Source organism: Haliotis rubra, unplaced genomic scaffold (assembly GCF_003918875.1).
Source record: "Haliotis rubra isolate DU_JTF1 unplaced genomic scaffold, ASM391887v1 Scf10, whole genome shotgun sequence".
Taxonomy (NCBI): Eukaryota; Metazoa; Mollusca; class Gastropoda; order Lepetellida; family Haliotidae; genus Haliotis; species Haliotis rubra.
Genome location: NW_025764892.1, coordinates 4667724 through 4685551, shown reverse-complemented (window position 1 = coordinate 4685551; position 17828 = coordinate 4667724). Strand labels below are relative to the sequence as shown.

At 42.9% G+C, this 17828-nt stretch overlaps 1 protein-coding gene across 1 annotated transcript in view; it reads left to right on the top strand.

Moving 5' to 3' along the window:
* LOC124266150 (low-density lipoprotein receptor-related protein 4-like) overlaps positions 1 to 16901 on the top strand; it is a 60284-nt gene extending 43383 nt beyond the window's left edge. The window contains exons 37-52 of the mRNA XM_046700962.1: positions 584 to 727; positions 1327 to 1503; positions 2211 to 2397; positions 3434 to 3658; positions 4775 to 4893; positions 5690 to 5826; positions 6576 to 6714; positions 7462 to 7602; positions 7867 to 8043; positions 11035 to 11218; positions 12121 to 12351; positions 14662 to 14780; positions 15031 to 15173; positions 15677 to 15815; positions 16464 to 16610; positions 16769 to 16901. Of these exons, the coding sequence (XP_046556918.1) occupies positions 584 to 727; positions 1327 to 1503; positions 2211 to 2397; positions 3434 to 3658; positions 4775 to 4893; positions 5690 to 5826; positions 6576 to 6714; positions 7462 to 7602; positions 7867 to 8043; positions 11035 to 11218; positions 12121 to 12351; positions 14662 to 14780; positions 15031 to 15173; positions 15677 to 15815; positions 16464 to 16610; positions 16769 to 16776 (2417 nt within the window). The 3' untranslated portion in view covers positions 16777 to 16901. The remainder of the gene's footprint in view (positions 1 to 583; positions 728 to 1326; positions 1504 to 2210; positions 2398 to 3433; positions 3659 to 4774; positions 4894 to 5689; positions 5827 to 6575; positions 6715 to 7461; positions 7603 to 7866; positions 8044 to 11034; positions 11219 to 12120; positions 12352 to 14661; positions 14781 to 15030; positions 15174 to 15676; positions 15816 to 16463; positions 16611 to 16768) is intronic.
* The last annotated feature ends 927 nt before the right edge of the window (positions 16902 to 17828 follow it).

The following is a 17828-nucleotide window of genomic DNA, read 5'->3' as shown; positions in this document are numbered from 1 at the left end:
GGTGCTATATTTCTAAAATGCAGTTGAGTCCTCCCGCGGTTTAGGTCTCCTTCCTTAAGGATCTGAAAGTATTGAGGCCAAATCGTAACCACGTGATACATTAATTTATTCCTTTGAAAAATATGATGCGTAGCTGACTCTGAAATTCCCAACATGTATTATCTATATCCAAATGTATGTGTACAATATGTAACACCTTTACAATGTGTTATCGTGCAACCCATTTCCAGTTCGTAACCCCTCACCTGTGCTGGTTGTAAGAGGCGACGTGTTCGGATTCGGTGTATTTTCTGATGTTTCCGTTATATGGTCCGGACTCGATTATTTGAAGGCTGTCGTGACATTTGCTGGAAAAGTTTTATATTACCCATAAGGCCATGCGCATCTCGGGTCCAGACTCTATTATGTACAAACCACCGAATATTTGCAGTTGACGTATTGCAAATGCAGCAAAAAAAAAGGCAATTATATATATGTACATAGCGTGTGACCAACCATAACTCCTAATAGGACGATATTACTCTATTCTTGGTATACGGCTCATCAATAAATTGTATTTTGAAGTATTGTGAATATTCTGCAGAGAGGAACCGATGTGGTCTGGATAATCGAGGTTGCCAAATTTGTTTACCACATCCACAAAAAGAAGGAAGCACCAAAGAGTACACATGCGCATGCGCAGATGGAATGACACTGAAGGCTGATGGGAAGACCTGTGTCAAGAAAGGTCAGTTACACACAACTGTCACATAACAAAGACTTAGTGTGCCAACCAATGTCATAAACATAGATATTCTATTCCGATGTGATACCTGTATGTGTGGAGGTCTGAAGACACCTCCATAGGTTGTCGCGTCAGGGAAACATTCTGCTCTGCCCGTCAGCGTCAATGTTTCTAATTTGTATAGTAAAACATCGTATCTTGTCAGTTGGCTATGTAATCAGATTGTGTACCGATGAAAGAATATTATTAGGAATACCCCATCATATTGATTTTCTGTTGTCCGATATCATAATAATTATATTGGCACGGCTCGATATAAAATGTGATTGGGTTTTTAGGAAGGTATGTTTAATGCTACTTTGAACGATGTGCTAGCTGAATGTGACTGGGGATTCAGATGCTGACAACCAACGAACTCTGCAAAGCGGATGTGAGAACCATAGACAGTTGGGATACCACTGCTCCCGAAGCTCTCCAATCTTTGCATGTACTATATACAACAATATGTATGAAAGATCACTGCGAAAAGAAAAAATCGAAATATTTTGTTTTCTCCCTCTTACTGAACAACAAATAATGCGAACAAAATTTGTATGTTGTAGGTCAAAGGTCAGCCACGTGTTCGTCAGGTTTCCGCTCTGTGAAAGGCAAGTGTGTCGATGACGACGAGTGTGAAACGGGTCCATGCTCTCACAACTGTACCAACACACCCGGGAGTTATAAATGTACCTGTCCTGATGGGTACGCCCTCATCAACGACACAAGCTGCATGACACGTGGTAAAAGGAACTACACTAATTTATGCGAAGCTACATATAGAAATAAGAAGTTTTTAAATTTTGATATTAAAATAATTCTTTTATGTATGGTGCATTTCCATGGGTTACAGAATATGTAGATTTTCTCACATAACCGAAAGGAATAGCATTCGGACACTACCAGACCCACATCATCGATCAGTACCATAGATTTCAGTTCCACCTGTTTGTGCACACGTGAAAGTCACATGACACAGCATATGACGAGCAATAGTCGTAAATGTCCAAGTGGATCTATGTAGGATTAAATTTTGTTTTAATTCGTAAAATCAAAGTAGACTCCTTAATGTAAAAACACGAAACAAATTACCATACTTACCACCTTAAGCAGACAGCAGAATGACGCTAAATCTCTGCCCCGTGATATATAGGTGAGGAAATTCGACGCGTTAATGCCATTTATTTTGTAACTATCTTGGTATCATAATATTTAATGCATAAACGATTACGATCCTACTGAGTCAGTGATCATAGGCTTGCTCTGCGTTTAGCAAATATTCCAGCAATATCACGACCGGGGGACACAAAAATGGGCTTCACACGTTGTACCCATGTGGGGAATAGAACCCGGGACTTCGGCAGGACGACGAACTTTATATCCACCAAGCTACCCATCGCCCCCCTAATTCGAGTACCGTTTAACCACAAGACGTTTTGTATTTTGGTAGAGCCTGTGGCCGCTATTCTCCTCGTGGTTGACAGGAAGAATCTGAAGAAAGTCAACCTCGTGAACGGCAAAGTGACGTCCATTCCTCTCGCAGATGAGAGGTCCCAGTCCAGGCCGACCGCTATCGACTACAGCTTCAAAAACCACACCATCTACTGGACAGATTACCGAGAGACTGGAATATACAGGTAGCTTTCTTCATCTGCCGAACGTGATAACATGACATACTTCTATAATAGACTGATCTATTCACCTTAAAGGCACAATGTCAGATATTTTCGACGATATTTGGGCCTATATTATATATATTGGGGCATATGCACTCACTTTAGCTTCCTATTGATGCAATAAAAGGCTTATTATCCCTTACGACTGAAAATCGATAATTGAAACTTAGAGGCGAACAGCTTCCAAAACAGAGAACAGATGCCATATATGGAATGTAACCAATTGCTCCGTACATCGAAAACTGTTGCACGCGGTGTTGTCGGTGTTTGCTGAACTGGTTTTAATCAGAAGTAGTGCTTTTGAATTTAATATTGTAATCTAAATAGGTAATTTTTATAAAAAAAATATATGGTAACTTCTCTGAGGGCTGATAGTATTATTGAGAGAAATGCATTTATTATTATAGCTCGAAATATGACAATGAATGCGACCACGTTTAATCGAAGGATAATTTCATATTTGCGAGTAAAAATTTGAAACATGATTAAAATTTAGTTTACAAAAAAGATCTCATTTAATAAACAAACAGTTATAAAGCTATAATTATGTTTGAATATTTTTATACATTTGGTTTGTGTGTGGATAGATATGCAATCGCAATTTTACTTACCCATGTTAACTGAATCATTTTACAACACATTGTTGTTCATATTATTAATCACTCGTTTGTCTGTGCCTGTCCCAATTACTTACGTGCTGCTGTCTTGTTACTCGCTGCCGGATCCGGGTGAGAATTTGTCTTCAGCCGTGCTTGTGGTAAGATGCAACTAACGGGATTGGGTAGTCAGGCTGGCTGACTTGGTTGACACATGTCATCGTATCCCAGTGTCGTGGATCGATGCTGATGATGTCAATCACTAGATGGTGTGACCCAGACTCAGTTATATTTAGAAACAGCTGTCAGATAAGCTGGCGTTAAACAATGCAAACATGCAACTATTATTCGCGTTATACAAAAGACATGAAATAGTATTCACAGACCTTTGTCTCATTCAGGGCAGAGCTGGAAGGGGACACCCTGAAGAACAAAAGGAAACTATTCTGGAAGGGTATCCGTGACCCCCAGGGCATAGCGTTAGACTGGGTGCACAACAATTTGTACTGGTCAGACCTCAGCGCGCACTCCCTTCACGTTGCGTCCCTGGACACTATGGTCCAGAAAACTCTTGTTGACACTGACCTTGAATACATCCGGGGACTTGCTGTTGATCCACGACATGGGTATGATGCTTGTAAATGTGGCGTGACGTCACTTTTGACAAACAAACCTGTTGAATGCACAGTGATGTGTTTACCTGTCTTACGTGAAACTGAAGAGTCAACATAGAAAAACGAATGGTTAAAAGTTTCGCGATTATTAACGATGACAAAACATTTTTCATAATCAACAAAAGAAATAGTTGTTGAAATTTCTGATCTATTCACCTTAAAGGCACTATGTCAGATATTTTCCACAATATTTGGACCTATATTATATATATTGGGGCATATGCACTCACTTTAGCTTCCTATTGATGCAATAAAAGGCTTATTATCCCTTACGACTGAAAATCGATAATTGAAACTTAACGAACAGCTTCCAAACAGAGAACACATGCCATATATGGAATGTAAACAATAGCTCCGTACATCGAAAAGTTGCACGCAGTGTTGTCGGTGTTTGCTGAACTGGTTTTAATCAGAAGTTTAGTCCGTTTGGCTCAAAAGCGGACCGATGAATTGCAATCTAACTCGAAAACTAATAAACATAAAATACTCAATGAAACGCTGATCATAATCAAAACATCATACCCACTCTGTGGGGATTTTGCAGAATTTTTGTCCTAAAAATAAAAAAGTTGATTAACAATCTATCATTAAAATATTGACACAGTTCACTATTTGTTACAAGGGAGGAGTGCAGAGAAAGGGACAGCCAGGTGTTCGAGAAGCACGTTCACAGACAAAGTTATCTATTCATTAACCTGTGCTGTGCCGTCTCCATTCGTTCACGAACACCTGGCTGTCCCTTATGATCAGCGTTTCATTGAGTATTTTATGTTTATTAGTTTTCGAGTTAGATTGCAATTCATCGGTCCGCTTTTGAGCCATACGGACTATAGTGCGTAGAATATTCGTAAAGAGCGCTCCAAGAGACATTATTACCCCATGGGGTTCGCAACGATGCATTAATTCACTCGAACTTTTGAATTTAATATTGTAATCTAAATAGGTAATTTTTATAAAACAATTATATGGTAACTTCCCTGAGGGCTGATAGTATTATTGAGAGAAATGCATTATATTATTTTGTGGTTTGATGTAGTGCCTTTATTGTCTGTGACTCACGTTGTCCAGTTGGCTGTACTGGGCTGCTTGGGGTCAGCGTCCTCAGATAGCCCGTTGCGGAATGGACGGGAGCAGTAGGGAGGTTCTCATACACCGAGGTCTGGACACGCCCAATGATGTATCTATAGGTAAGCAGTTCCAAAACGACAGAGCAATATAATCCTATACCCTTTCTCCACAGTGAGCAACTGCGTGCGGATAATTTCGCAAGAAAAAAGAAAATACCTGTATGTAATGAATACATTCAAACAATCCATTGTATAGGGCCTGTAAGTCTCGAGAGGCGCTACTTCCAGTACTAAGCTGGTTCCCGGCGCCCTTGGTGCGCGCCAACTTGCGACATGCGGGCCGGGCCCAGCTTACTTCCTTTCGCTAGCCCATGCCCATGTTAAGTCGGTTTTTTTAGTGCCATAGTAAAATTTGTTTTCTGTACACTGACAGACGGATCTGTATGGTATGACCCGAGTGAGTTGACTATAGAAAACCTCTAAAGCACACTGTCAGTTATTGTTTCTGCTATAAAGCAAAGCACATGCCTGAGACATGCGGCTACCTATAGTAAATGAAGGTGTTGTGTGGAGTGCCATATTGAGTCGTGCCTCCTTAATACAGTGGAAGTGCCAAGATGTTGTGCTGAGAATCATAAACAGGCTCAATGCTGGATCAAATTCTGCCACCATTAAGGAAATTGACTCAACACAGAAAATTGCCCAATTGTGCCTCTTGTCAATCATAGCAATGCAAGTATACGCTTAAGGCGTGTAAATACATATTTTCTAGAACATGCAAGTTATGTACACTGGTCAATGATATTTAGCATTTGAACTGCAATTATAGACCATCGTGTGTCCTTGGGGTGACGAAATGATCTCTCATTGGACAAAAGCAGTTTTTAATGTTCTACTCACTGTTCTCTCTCGACAGATTATGTAAGTGACCGCTTGTACTGGGTGGATGGCTGGGCGACGAAGTTGGTCAGCTGCGACCTGAACGGCAAGGACTGCACCGTCTTGTGGAAGTCGAAGGACAGGCTCATGATATTTTCACTGGACGCAATTGGGGTAAAATGAATATGGTGCTTTAACGCAGTAACTATTTGTTCATCATTGCCACTTCGTGGATAGAAACACAGTCACTATTTTATAATACCATTTTATAGGATGTCTAAGACCTAACCAAGTGGTAGAGAATAGTTTAGGCAGACAACACCTCCGTTCTGAGCATTTAAATAACGCTTTCATTTTTGTCGAAAGGATTAAAACCAAACTTTTCTTTCTGTCCGGGTTCGAGACAACAACCTTCAAATAACAAATAAATATGAACTCGCTGCACCAGTTTGTTAGGCGTCCATATGTAAGAAAACCGATCTCCGTATGACGTGATATAGAATTAACTTAACTAAATTCTACGTTTTTCTTTTAAGATGTCATTATAATGACACTTTTTCTCCTGGCAATTTCAGTGTCTCATCAGTTGTGTCAGCTATATTTATCATTACGCCGTAGCATGTTGAAAGAATTGGTGAAAATCCTGGTTAGAATTGATGTTTAGTAGCCCGTGCTAGTCTAAGAGTCGAGTAACGAGTTCTGGTGGTCAGGTTCGCCAACTCGATTGATGCATGTCGTATCCCTACTTAAGTGGATCGATGGTCATGATGTCAATTACTGGATTGCCTGGCCCAGTCCTGACTTTTTTACAGATCGATGTCAGCTGGAGTATTGTGTTAACCAACATGCTAAATAACTAACATGGAGAAAGACTTTCGAAAAATGAATGCTTTTGAATATCTTGAATAATTTTTAATTGTCAGAATTCAATCTACTGGACCGAGTGGGGAGAGCCTAAAATCCAGGATTTTGATCTGGTGTGGATGGAACGGGGACCTGGTGTGAGTGATGGGACCCAACCCTCGGGGGTGGCCATCGTCCACCCTGACAGACAGCCGTACGGTGAGTTCTCATATCGTGAGTGAGTATGGCTTTACGCCGCTTTAAGCAATATTCCAGCAACATCACGGCGGGGGACGCCAGAAATAGGCTTCACACATTGTACCCATGTGGGGAATCGAACCCGGATCTTCAGCGTGACAATCGAAAGCTGTAACCACTAGGCTACCCCATCGCCCCCGTTACATTTCCGTGTAAAGGATGGCGACTGTAGATGAATTAAGCGTTTGGTTTAGTTGATGATGGCACAGACACGAAAAGACTTTCCCCAAGGTCAGTGAGCGTTCAACCAAGTCGTCTTTTAAAAGCTCAAATACATTTGAGCCGTGTTTCCATGTACGATTGTGTTTTCCATAGCACGTTAAATAAAATGATATAAACCTTCTAGTATAGATGGCAGCAGTTGTAGAATCGAGCAGTACTGTTTAATACAAGTGACAAGCACTTCTGCCAATGACTCTTGTTTAAAGGCAGCACTCCTACGTGATTCGTATGCATGAACAATTGTGCTATCATTCACCTATTCTTTATAGCAGTAGATTTTTCGCAAACGTAAAGAACGTCGTCGTGTATTTATGGCAAGTATGTGCGCAAATTTTGCGTAGATAAGTTGATACTTCCTGTTGACGGTAGAGATACCACAAGAAACAAAGTCGATTCCCCTAGCATATGTATAAGCTTACATTACATAATTTACAATAGGATAACCATTTACCTATATGATACACATATTATGTCCTGTATCCACAGCAAGGTATCGATGCACTGACGCCTTCAGCAACGGCTGTCAATTTTGCCTCCCAACACCACCCGGAAGCAAACAAAACTTCCGATGCGCATGCCCAGACGGTCTCTATCTGCAATCTGACGGGAAGTCCTGTGGCGCTACAGGTGGTCATTTTCTTCTTTACAAACATCATTTGAAAAGGAACTCAGTGATGCACGTGGTAGAGGTTGATTCCAAATCTATTGAATTTTTTGTCAGCACTTCAAACTAAAAGTTAAAGGTAACTCTTTTTCGATTGTCTACATTATCTATATAACATATCTGGGATATTAGTTAGGTTTTAATGAAACATGAATACGCATACAGCTTTCAAAAGAGTGAAATTCATTGTTGTGAATAACAGGACATATTATCAACTGCTTTTATAGATCCATCCTGGCCCAAGTGTCTCCAAGGTTACCGCCTCGTCAACGGCACATGCCATGACGTCAACGAGTGCGAGGAGCAGCCGCACGTGTGTGATCATCTATGTACCAATACCAACGGAAGTTACCAGTGCGCATGTCGTGTCGGCTTCGATCTGGAAAATGGAACATGTGTGCTGAGTGAGTTTAACCATCTCATCCAATGTCAATCTTATTAACTCAGTGTGTGACACTACAAACCGAAACATGAGTCTCATTAACCAATTCAGACAATGACCTATTTTCAGCCGATCCGAATTTTCTTGTGTGAAAGTGAAAATAGACACTACAAACAACTATGGTTACACTAAATTCCAATTCCTTGTTTCATAAGAAAATGGTATTTACAAATTAATTAATTTATAATTTTGAAGTTTAAAAAAATCGTATTTCTGTATTTTATGTCGAGGTCCGTACCAGACCGCCAAACTTTTGTAGCCACCGAGCCTCGTTTTGAGATTTCCACGATTTCCGTTTGTTAGAGCACGACTGAGCACGCTGCACGACGTGTTTGCAAGGATTAGAAGGAGCGTGGTGTTGCAATATACAAGTGATTAGATGTATCAAATAATACTGATTAATATTTATGTATCCAGTTGAATGAGTTGGTCTCAAAGTTCTTGACTGGTTATTGTACTAAGTTGCGCAGTAGGACGGAACCCAGTCAGCAGGCAACGAGAGTGTTATGTAATCAATGTTTTGACTTGCTCATTTGTTTTCGTCAATATCCAGCATCACATATCCAGCTTATTAAAAATGCACGTAAAACGTCTCGAAACATATACTATCCCCAAAAAGAAACGCATCATGAAAATAGCAATTTCATGTAGCAATGAATTAAAACTTGATTCATTTTACAAAAGGTTTTGCTCTGTTTATGAGTCCTATGGTGTTTATGTTTTGAAACATCACAACAAAACGCACCATCCGTAAAATACCCGTATTTAACAGCATGGTTTTCAATTTCGGCGTGTAGTGTCACAGAATACACAATTCACAAGCAATGCACGTGAAAGTTGGGGATCAGATAGTCTCAATGATGGGTATAAAAGGTTGACCGCTGTCTGTCGATTATTCACTGTATTTGGAATATTGTTGACGAACGCAAAATGCCACGTCTAAGTGAAGCCAACCGTCATATCGCCATTGGTTTGCTTGAAGCTGGTCAGTCTCAACATGCAGTTGCCCGACGCATGAATGTTCACCAAAGCACCATTTCACGGCTCTTGGAGAGATATCGCCGGCAGAATTCGGTAGTAGATGCCCCTCGTAGTGGGCGACCTCGAGCGACCACTGCGACGCAGGATCGCTACATCCGGGTACATCGCCTGCGTCATCGAACAGCTACGGTGACCAGTACCGCTCGACAAATACCCGGATTGAAGAGGCTTTCTGCAAAGACCGTCAGGAACAGGTTGAGAGAGGCTGGTTTACGTGCCAGAAGACCTTATTTTGGCCCTGTGCTTCGACAACAACATCGTCGACATCGAGTTCAATGGTGCACCAACGTTGAGGCCTGGAACCTACCGAATTGGCGTAGAATCTGATTCAGTGATGAATCACGATTTCTATTGGAACGACACGATGGAAGAATGCGGGTGTACAGACGTCGACGTGAACGTTTCGCCTACGCTTGCGTTCCCCAAGTGGACAGATTCGGCCGGGACAGTGTTATGATGTGGGGAGCGATCACCTGTCGTAGGAGAAGTGATTTGGTGATGATCCAGGGCAACCTGACAGCTCAACGGTACTGTGACGAAATCCTACGCCCACACCTCCTTCCAATCATTGATCGCCAGAGGGAGTTGTTTCAACAGGACAATGCCAGGCCCCACACAGTACGTCACACTAGAGACTTCCTCCAGAACCACAACATCAATGTGCTCCCCTGGCCCGCAAGATCACCGGACTTAAACCCGATCGAACATCTGTGGGATGCCCTGGACAGACGGGTGCGACGCCGTAACCCTCAGCCCCAGACACTTCAGCAACTCGCACAGGCACTACAGGCAGAGTGGGCTGCGATTGGGCAACACGAGATTCTGAGACTTATTCGTTCGATGCCGAGGCGATGCCGTGCAGTTCTGGATGCCAACGGTGGTCACACGAGGTATTGACTTCAGCGCCACCACACGTCTCCATGTGACACTCAAACTGACTTTCCTCGAGTTGGTGCCAAAGACGGATAAGTCTGCATTTCCAGTGTGCAATTTAGCTTTATTCCATTGACTCAGAAAGCCTACAAGATGTTTCAAAATAAACATAAAAATACTGTTGAAATTCCTATATGCGTTTCTTTTTTGGGAGAGTATATTTAAATATGCACTCCATAGTCATCACAGTCCCTCATAATATGTGTATGGAGGTCAACGACTTATGATCGAAATTAGGAATGCTGCGATAAAAAAAATCAGTTTGGTATCTTGTGCGATGGCTTTGTTGGATGGTTAGTTGGTTTGGTGTTTAACGCTGCACTCAGCAATGTTCCAGCTATATGGCCACGGTCTGTAAATAGTCGAGTCTGGACCAGACAATCCAGTGATCAACAGCATGAACGTCGATCTATTGTATAGAGATACGATGACATGTGTCAACCCAGTCAGCGAACCTGACCACCCGATCCCGTTAGTCGCCTCTTACGACAAGTATGGTTTACTGAACACCAATTCTAACCCGGATCTTCACGAGTTTGTGCGATTGCAGTTACTAAATTCTTGATTCACTGATGTCTAAAATTTCATGAGTGAGTGAGTGACTGAGTTTGGTTTTACGCCGCTTTTTGCAATATTCCAGCAACATCACGGCGGCGGACACCAGAAATGGGCTTCACGCGTTGTACCCATGTGGGGATTCGAACCCGGGTCTTCAGCGTGACGAGCCAACGCTTTAATAATTAGGCTACCCCACCGCCCCTCATGAGTGAGTGAGTGAGTTTAGTTTTACGCCGCTTTTAGCAATATTCCAGCAATATTCACGGCGGGGGACACCAGAAGTGGGCTTCACACATTGTACCCATGTGGGGAATAGAGCCCGGGTCTTCGGCGTAACCACTAGACTACCTCACCGCCCCTTACAATTTCATGAACATCGTTTTGTTTTTGCTTTTAATATCGACTAGATTATGTGTTTCAGGCAAAGATGCATTTCTTATACTGATTGATCACGTGGACTTCCGGCGATTCAACCTTACAACGTACAGCTCAACATTAATGAGAGGGGCCGACCGTTTCGTCGCTCATAGACCAATCGCCTTGGACTTTGACGTGGACAATGCCGTCATGTACTGGTCAGATGTGGCCAGACAGATTATTAGCACGTGAGAGGCATTTGTTTGTTTTTGTTTTGTTTGTTTTGGCAGCTGCCCTTGTGAATACATCAACCACCATGTCAAGACTGTATTGGATCACAAGTTTTGCATAAATGTCTACAGTTCTGTAAACTGTTTCTGGCGATCATGTGTATGAAAGATGGCATACACGAGCGAATCCAGAGAGATGTCCGCGTGCGTGCGTGTGTGCGTGCGTATGTGTTTTAGGGGCAGCAGGGGTTGCCCTCTATTTCTTCAAACACCTTACATTTTAACATCCCTCGGCCAAGTCGTATGTCTGTATTATGTGCACCCCGACATCCCTCAGAATGTATGGGACCGCCTCCGTGGTATAGTGGTTAGAGCGTCCGCCCGGAGAGTGGAAGTTAGCGGGTTCGATCCCCGGTCGCGCCATACCAAAGGACGTTGGTACTTGTTGATCCCTGCCTGGCGCTCGGCATTAATGGGTACAACAAGGACTGGTCAGCTCGGGGTCAGTATAATGTGTCTGAGTTGGGTATTCATGCTTCACTGCGGCATGGTATCTCAGTGAGCTAGCACTATAAAACCAGCTTTAGTCTGGATTAGTTCAAGCAGCCACACATACACATGCATGCACGTCGTCATATAAATGAAATATTCTTAAGTGCGACGTTAAACACCATTTCACCTCACCTCAGAATGTGTGGATCCCTCTGTGACATGTAAATGTGTGATACATGTATACCGCCATATACAGAACAAAGCCTACTGATCTGAGAAACGCTGTAGAAGACGTAGTATCATGTATGTTGGGTGAACGTTTTCCAAACGAAGGACAATGCGTGCCAATGTATAATTATATAACATCTTGAATCATAAGGATTAATCAAAGAGTTGATTTCCAAATCTTATTCCAATTCCATTTCAAGGGCAACAGTGGATGGACTTAAGTTGACACACACCCGTGTTGTCGTGGATGAAGACGCCTCCACCGTCTACGGACTGGCCTACGACTGGGTTCACAAGAACCTGTACTGGGTGGATGCCTTGCCTGATAGCGAGGCTATCCGGGTCAGGTCATTTCGCCGGATGACCACTAAAACCATTGTGGACAGGGAGCTTGGGAAACCTAGAGCTATCACAGTGTATCCCAGCAGGGGGTAAGTCGGGGATCCACAGTACATCCCAGCAGGGGGTAAGTCGGGGATCCACAGTACATCCCAGCAGGGATAAGTCGGGGATCCACAGTACATCCCAGCAGGGGGTAAGTCGGGGATCCACAGTACATCCCAGCAGGGGGTAAGTCGGGGATCCACAGTACATCCCAGCAGGGGGTAAGTCGGGGATCCACAGTACATCCCAGCAGGGGGTAAGTCGGGGATCCACAGTACATCCCAGTAGGGGTAAGTCGGGGATCCACAGTACATCCCAGCAGGGGGTAAGTCGGGGATCCATAGTGTACCCTAAAAAAAGCACACCACGCTCGCCGTGAACCCGTTAAATCGGACGTAGTAACACCGTGGCTTAGCCGACGTTGTGCATGACGTGTAAGAACAGGGCGCTGCTAAACCTGACGTATAGTTTGGCATGAAATGCATGTGGACCCGGTTTTTTGTAAATATCTCTTCATCCAAGGACCAAATCGATCTCAAACTGTGCAAGTGGATGTTTTGTCAGACACGCTAATCACATTGTAAATCACCGATTTTATGCATTTGTATTAAAGAATCTGTCTATGTAACTGTCAACAAAATAAACAGCAGAACGCAGAATGCTTGCAGAGGGAGGGAGCCAATGACCTGTTACAGCGGCAGTGTTGGGTCATAAACACTAGAATATTGCTAGAATATTGCTAAAAGCGGCGTAAAACCCGACTCACTCACTCATTGGTGCCATGAAATCGCATGCATCCTTCGCTATAAATACCATAATTTTGAAGCAGGTTTCACCTGAACACACCAACCTTTGATTATTTCGGTTAACTCCCACTGTGTCACAGATTGTCTACGTGCAACGAAAACGGCCGCATATGAATTATTCCGAGATGCAATGACGTATTGGTCTCAACCTTTTCCGTTCCCACTTGCACTGGCAAGACATGTCTCTCTCGTATCCGACATGGTCTCTTATTAGACATTTCAGTCCGTACATATATGTATCATCTCCGTTTATATCGACCATCACTGAGACCTAGACAATATAAAAGTGCTCTATTGGGATGAAGTCCTTCGACCAATCGTATAATGGTCTCGTTGCTGCAGTGAGTGAGTGATGTTTTACGCCGCTTTTAGCAATATTCCAGCAATATCACGGCAGGCGACACCAGAAATGGGCTTCACACATTGTACCCATGCAAGGGAATTCGACCCGGTTGACGAGCGAACGCTTTAACCATTAGGCTACCCCACCGCCCCTACCCGTGCAAAGGAATTCGACCCGGGTGATCAGCGGACGCTTGAACCACTAGGCTACCCCACCGCCTCCGAGCTGTCGTCAGACTTTACGGGAGAAGAACGTTTCTTGCAAATGTTTGAGCACTTACATTTAACAGTCAGTTTCAACCAAATGTACCGCTAACTTCGCACTTAACAGAGACAATGGCACCTTTCGGTATTTTAAGGCTATGATTTGAAATCCTTCAGTTCCTACTACTGATTCATTACTATGTTACAGTGAATAAGATGAGACACATGTGGACCAGTGTTGTATACACCTAAATAGAAAAACCCCTTTCTACATCCATGAGAAATCTCAGCCAAAAGCGTTATGTCATCTCGGTTAGCCGGAACTATTAAACGGGATGTTTGTGCGGACCAGGGGCGGTGGGGTAGCCCTGTGGTTAAAGCGTTGGCTCGTCACACCGAAAACTCAGGTTCGATTCCCCACATGGGTACAAAGTGTGATGCCCATTTCTGGTGTTCCCCGCCATGATATTGCAGGAATATTGCTAAAACGGCATAAAACATCACTCACTCTCTCACTTTTGTCCGGACCCACCCGCCTGGGTCACTATGCATGCATGTTGCTACTGAAGTCCAACAATCTCAAGGGCGACGGACTTGGGTAGCATAGTAGTTAAAGCGTTCGCTCACGGTTAAAGACCCGGGGTCGATTCCCAATTTGAGTACAACATGTAAGGAGTAGTTCTGGCATTTCCCTTGGTAATTATTGTGGAATATCGCTAAAAGCGGTGTAAAACCATACTCACTTGAACAGGTCGTTAAACTCAGTGTCACTGTCACCATCATATAAACAGTGAGTGAGTTTGGTTTTACCCCGCTTTCGGCAATATTCCAGCAATATCACGGCGGGGGACACCAGAAATGGGCTTCACACATTGTACCCATGTGAGGAATCGAACCCGGCTCTTCCGTGTGACGAGCCAACGCTTTAACCACTATGCTACCCCACCGCCCCCTCATATAAACAGACGGACGGATGCTGTATGTATGTTTTTTGTGCTTACCCAGCTGGGTGTTCTGGACCAACTGGGCGGTGTCGGCTACCATAGAACGGTGCGGTATGGATGGCACGAACAGGAAAGTCCTCATCAACGATGCTATTAAATGGCCTAACGGAATAACCCTTGGTAAGTTCATCCAGTGGGTTTTAGTTGGACCAGGTTTAGAGATGAAAAAGCAAATATTATCATTTTTTATATAAAAACATAAAAAATCAAAATTTGGAAACAATTGACCATAAATGTCTAAAGCGCAAGCCCATATGGGATGTCCGCTAAGAATAGAATTTCGACATTTATGGCAAAGAACGGAGATTCAATAATTTTATCCAAGGCATTCATTATGAAATACTTTCTTCTGCCTGTCTGATCCTGGTAGATTACGACACGGAACGGTTGTACTGGACGGACGCCGGCCTTGAGATGTTGTCCAGCAGCGACATCGACGGTAGCAACCGGCGCATCCTCCTACACAACATCGGCGTTCCCAGGGAACACCTGTTTTCGGTCTCGCTATACGGGGTGAGTGTACATCCATAGCTGTAGCTATCGGGAATTACAGCTTCCTCGACTCGTGACATGCTGAAAGTCAAGTCCTCTTAACTGTTCCAGCCCCAGATACAGTTTGCTCAATGATATGCAAGTTTCAGTCTCATTCAAAGCCGACTGACAATTATTTAAATAATATAGAAAAAGAAACTAAATTATTGATGACCCCTGTGTTTGAATATAGCCAATGCACTGTAAATACAGCCATTTGTGGACCATAAATTTGTCTTGGGGCGATATGGAACGATTTGAATATATCCATCCAATCAAATTACTCTCCTATGCGAGAGAAATGTCCTGCTCTGTTGGAAATAGGGGCGCAAAAGATGGGTTGTTGATACATTTCGGAAACTACTACTGTTTAAGTGTATTTATATACTTACAATATTTAATATATACAATTCCCTGGATAATGTTTGGTAGCATGTTTGAGGACAAATACATTGTGTAAAGTATTGCAATGATGGTCATTGCAGGACTGGGTGTACTGGACGGACTGGATCAACCGTGCACTGAAGAGGGCGAATAAACACACTGGACAGAATATCACGTCATACCGCGTAAACACCTCACCAATGGACGTGAAAGTATTCCACACCTCGCGCCAGAAACCGGGTAAATTATACAACACATCGCGTAGTGCTTCACACAAATGATATATGACTATGAAGAGATTTAACACATTGTACCCATGTGGGGGAATGTTGAGCGAAAGGTACCCCATGAATATGAAGAGATTTTGAAAAGTAATGTATTTTGCATGTACAGTGGATGAAACTCCAAATTCTTCAAATCGGATTCAAACTGATCATGATCAAGTGTTGGTACACGAACAGCCTTGTTGTCTCAGGCTCTGCAATTGACTGTACAGAGTTGCAGCCCTTGTACACGCCAGAAACCGATGATCATGATTACGTGTCACTATGATTTTATGTTTCTCGTTTTATCGTCACCCTTTCCGTGGGTTTCACCAAACTGGCAAGCGTCTGAGTCCTCCATCACTCCGAACCCGGAGATGCGGGTTAGAATGGGTCTTTGGCAACCCATGCTTGTCGTAAGCAGTAGCTGGAATATTGCTGAGTGCGGCGTTAAACAACAAAACAACCAACCATTACTCCGGGTTTTCATCCCACATCTAACTTTACCTATCGAAGCAAACGCGCCTTGATTTAACTGGAACACTTTTCAAAATCTAGTTGAACTTAACTCACTCACTATACAAAATCACATACACAGGACTCACAAAGCAATTGATATTTTCAGATATCGATATCTGCGGAAACAACAATGGCGGATGTTCCCATTTGTGTCTCCCTACTCCTGTTATGACGTCAGAACCACGTGGTTTCCGTTGTGAATGCCCGGATGATATGTTGTTGAAAAGAGACGACATATCATGTGTCCGAATAAGTAAGTACATTTAAGAGACCTTCAACAGTATCCACACCGGCTACTTTAACTGGCGCAGTGTTTTCATCTCAGAACTGATTTTCACCTGGCAAACACTTCTGGTTATCGTTACAAACTGAAATTCACAAAGTCATACCATGCTGACCTTTTATTTACAGATTCTTAACGAGATTTTTCAACGGACGTTTTACAAAAGCAAAAACACCGTCATCACTGTTGTCACCTTGGATGAGGCTATGCTACAACGATGCTTGAAGTGGACATAAAACATTTCGTTCAATGTTGACACCTGAAGTTCGTTTATTCCATGTCTCTGTACATTATTATGATTTATACTACTAAAATAATGTAAGGGTACGTCGATCCCTTCATGTTAATACAGCTATACCGCTGTGCCAGATTAACTGCAGTAATGTGTAAGAATCGGGATGGTCGTTTACCGTTTTTGAGTAACAGTGTTTACACTGGCCACGCTGCTGTCGACAAAATAGCTATATAGTCAAAGATGGGACATGTCTGAAACGCGTTCAATGCCTCCTGGTTTCCAAAATACACCACATCTACGTAACATCATCATTGATTCCTCTAATATAACATGCCCACAGACTGTTGGCCCGACGGCTTTATTGGTGTCGTATATCATAATGGTCACCTCAGTGTAGATTACTAGTGTCTGGCTGGACTTCTATGAAATGTGGGATGACGTATTAACTCTGCTGTCAAACACACATTGTAAATACTATGTAAATAGTTGTAATAAAATCATGTTGTCATTCATTCTAATTCTATTTTTGGTTTATCTGACACTATGTTGACACTGATATTGACTGTAAATCTCAACGACAGTGTGGATTTTGGAACTAAGTTGCTATGGAAACGATGTGGATTATGTAAGTTCTAGAATGTACAGGTTGGGGTGAAAAAAAACAATCAATATTTTCTCAACTGGTCATTGACAAATATCTACATCAATTTATTGGGATAAAGATGTGGGTTGTCAATCATGTCATTTGAGTATTCGGGGCGGTGGGGTAGCCTAGTGGTTCAAGCGGTCGCTCGTCACGCCGAAGACCCGGGTTCGATTCCCCATATGTGCACAATGTGAGAAACCCATTTGTGGTGTCCCCCGCTGTGATATTGCTATTATATTGCTAAAAGCGGCATAAAACTAAACTCACTCACTCACTCACTGAGTATTCCCCCGCTTAGTGCTGATCA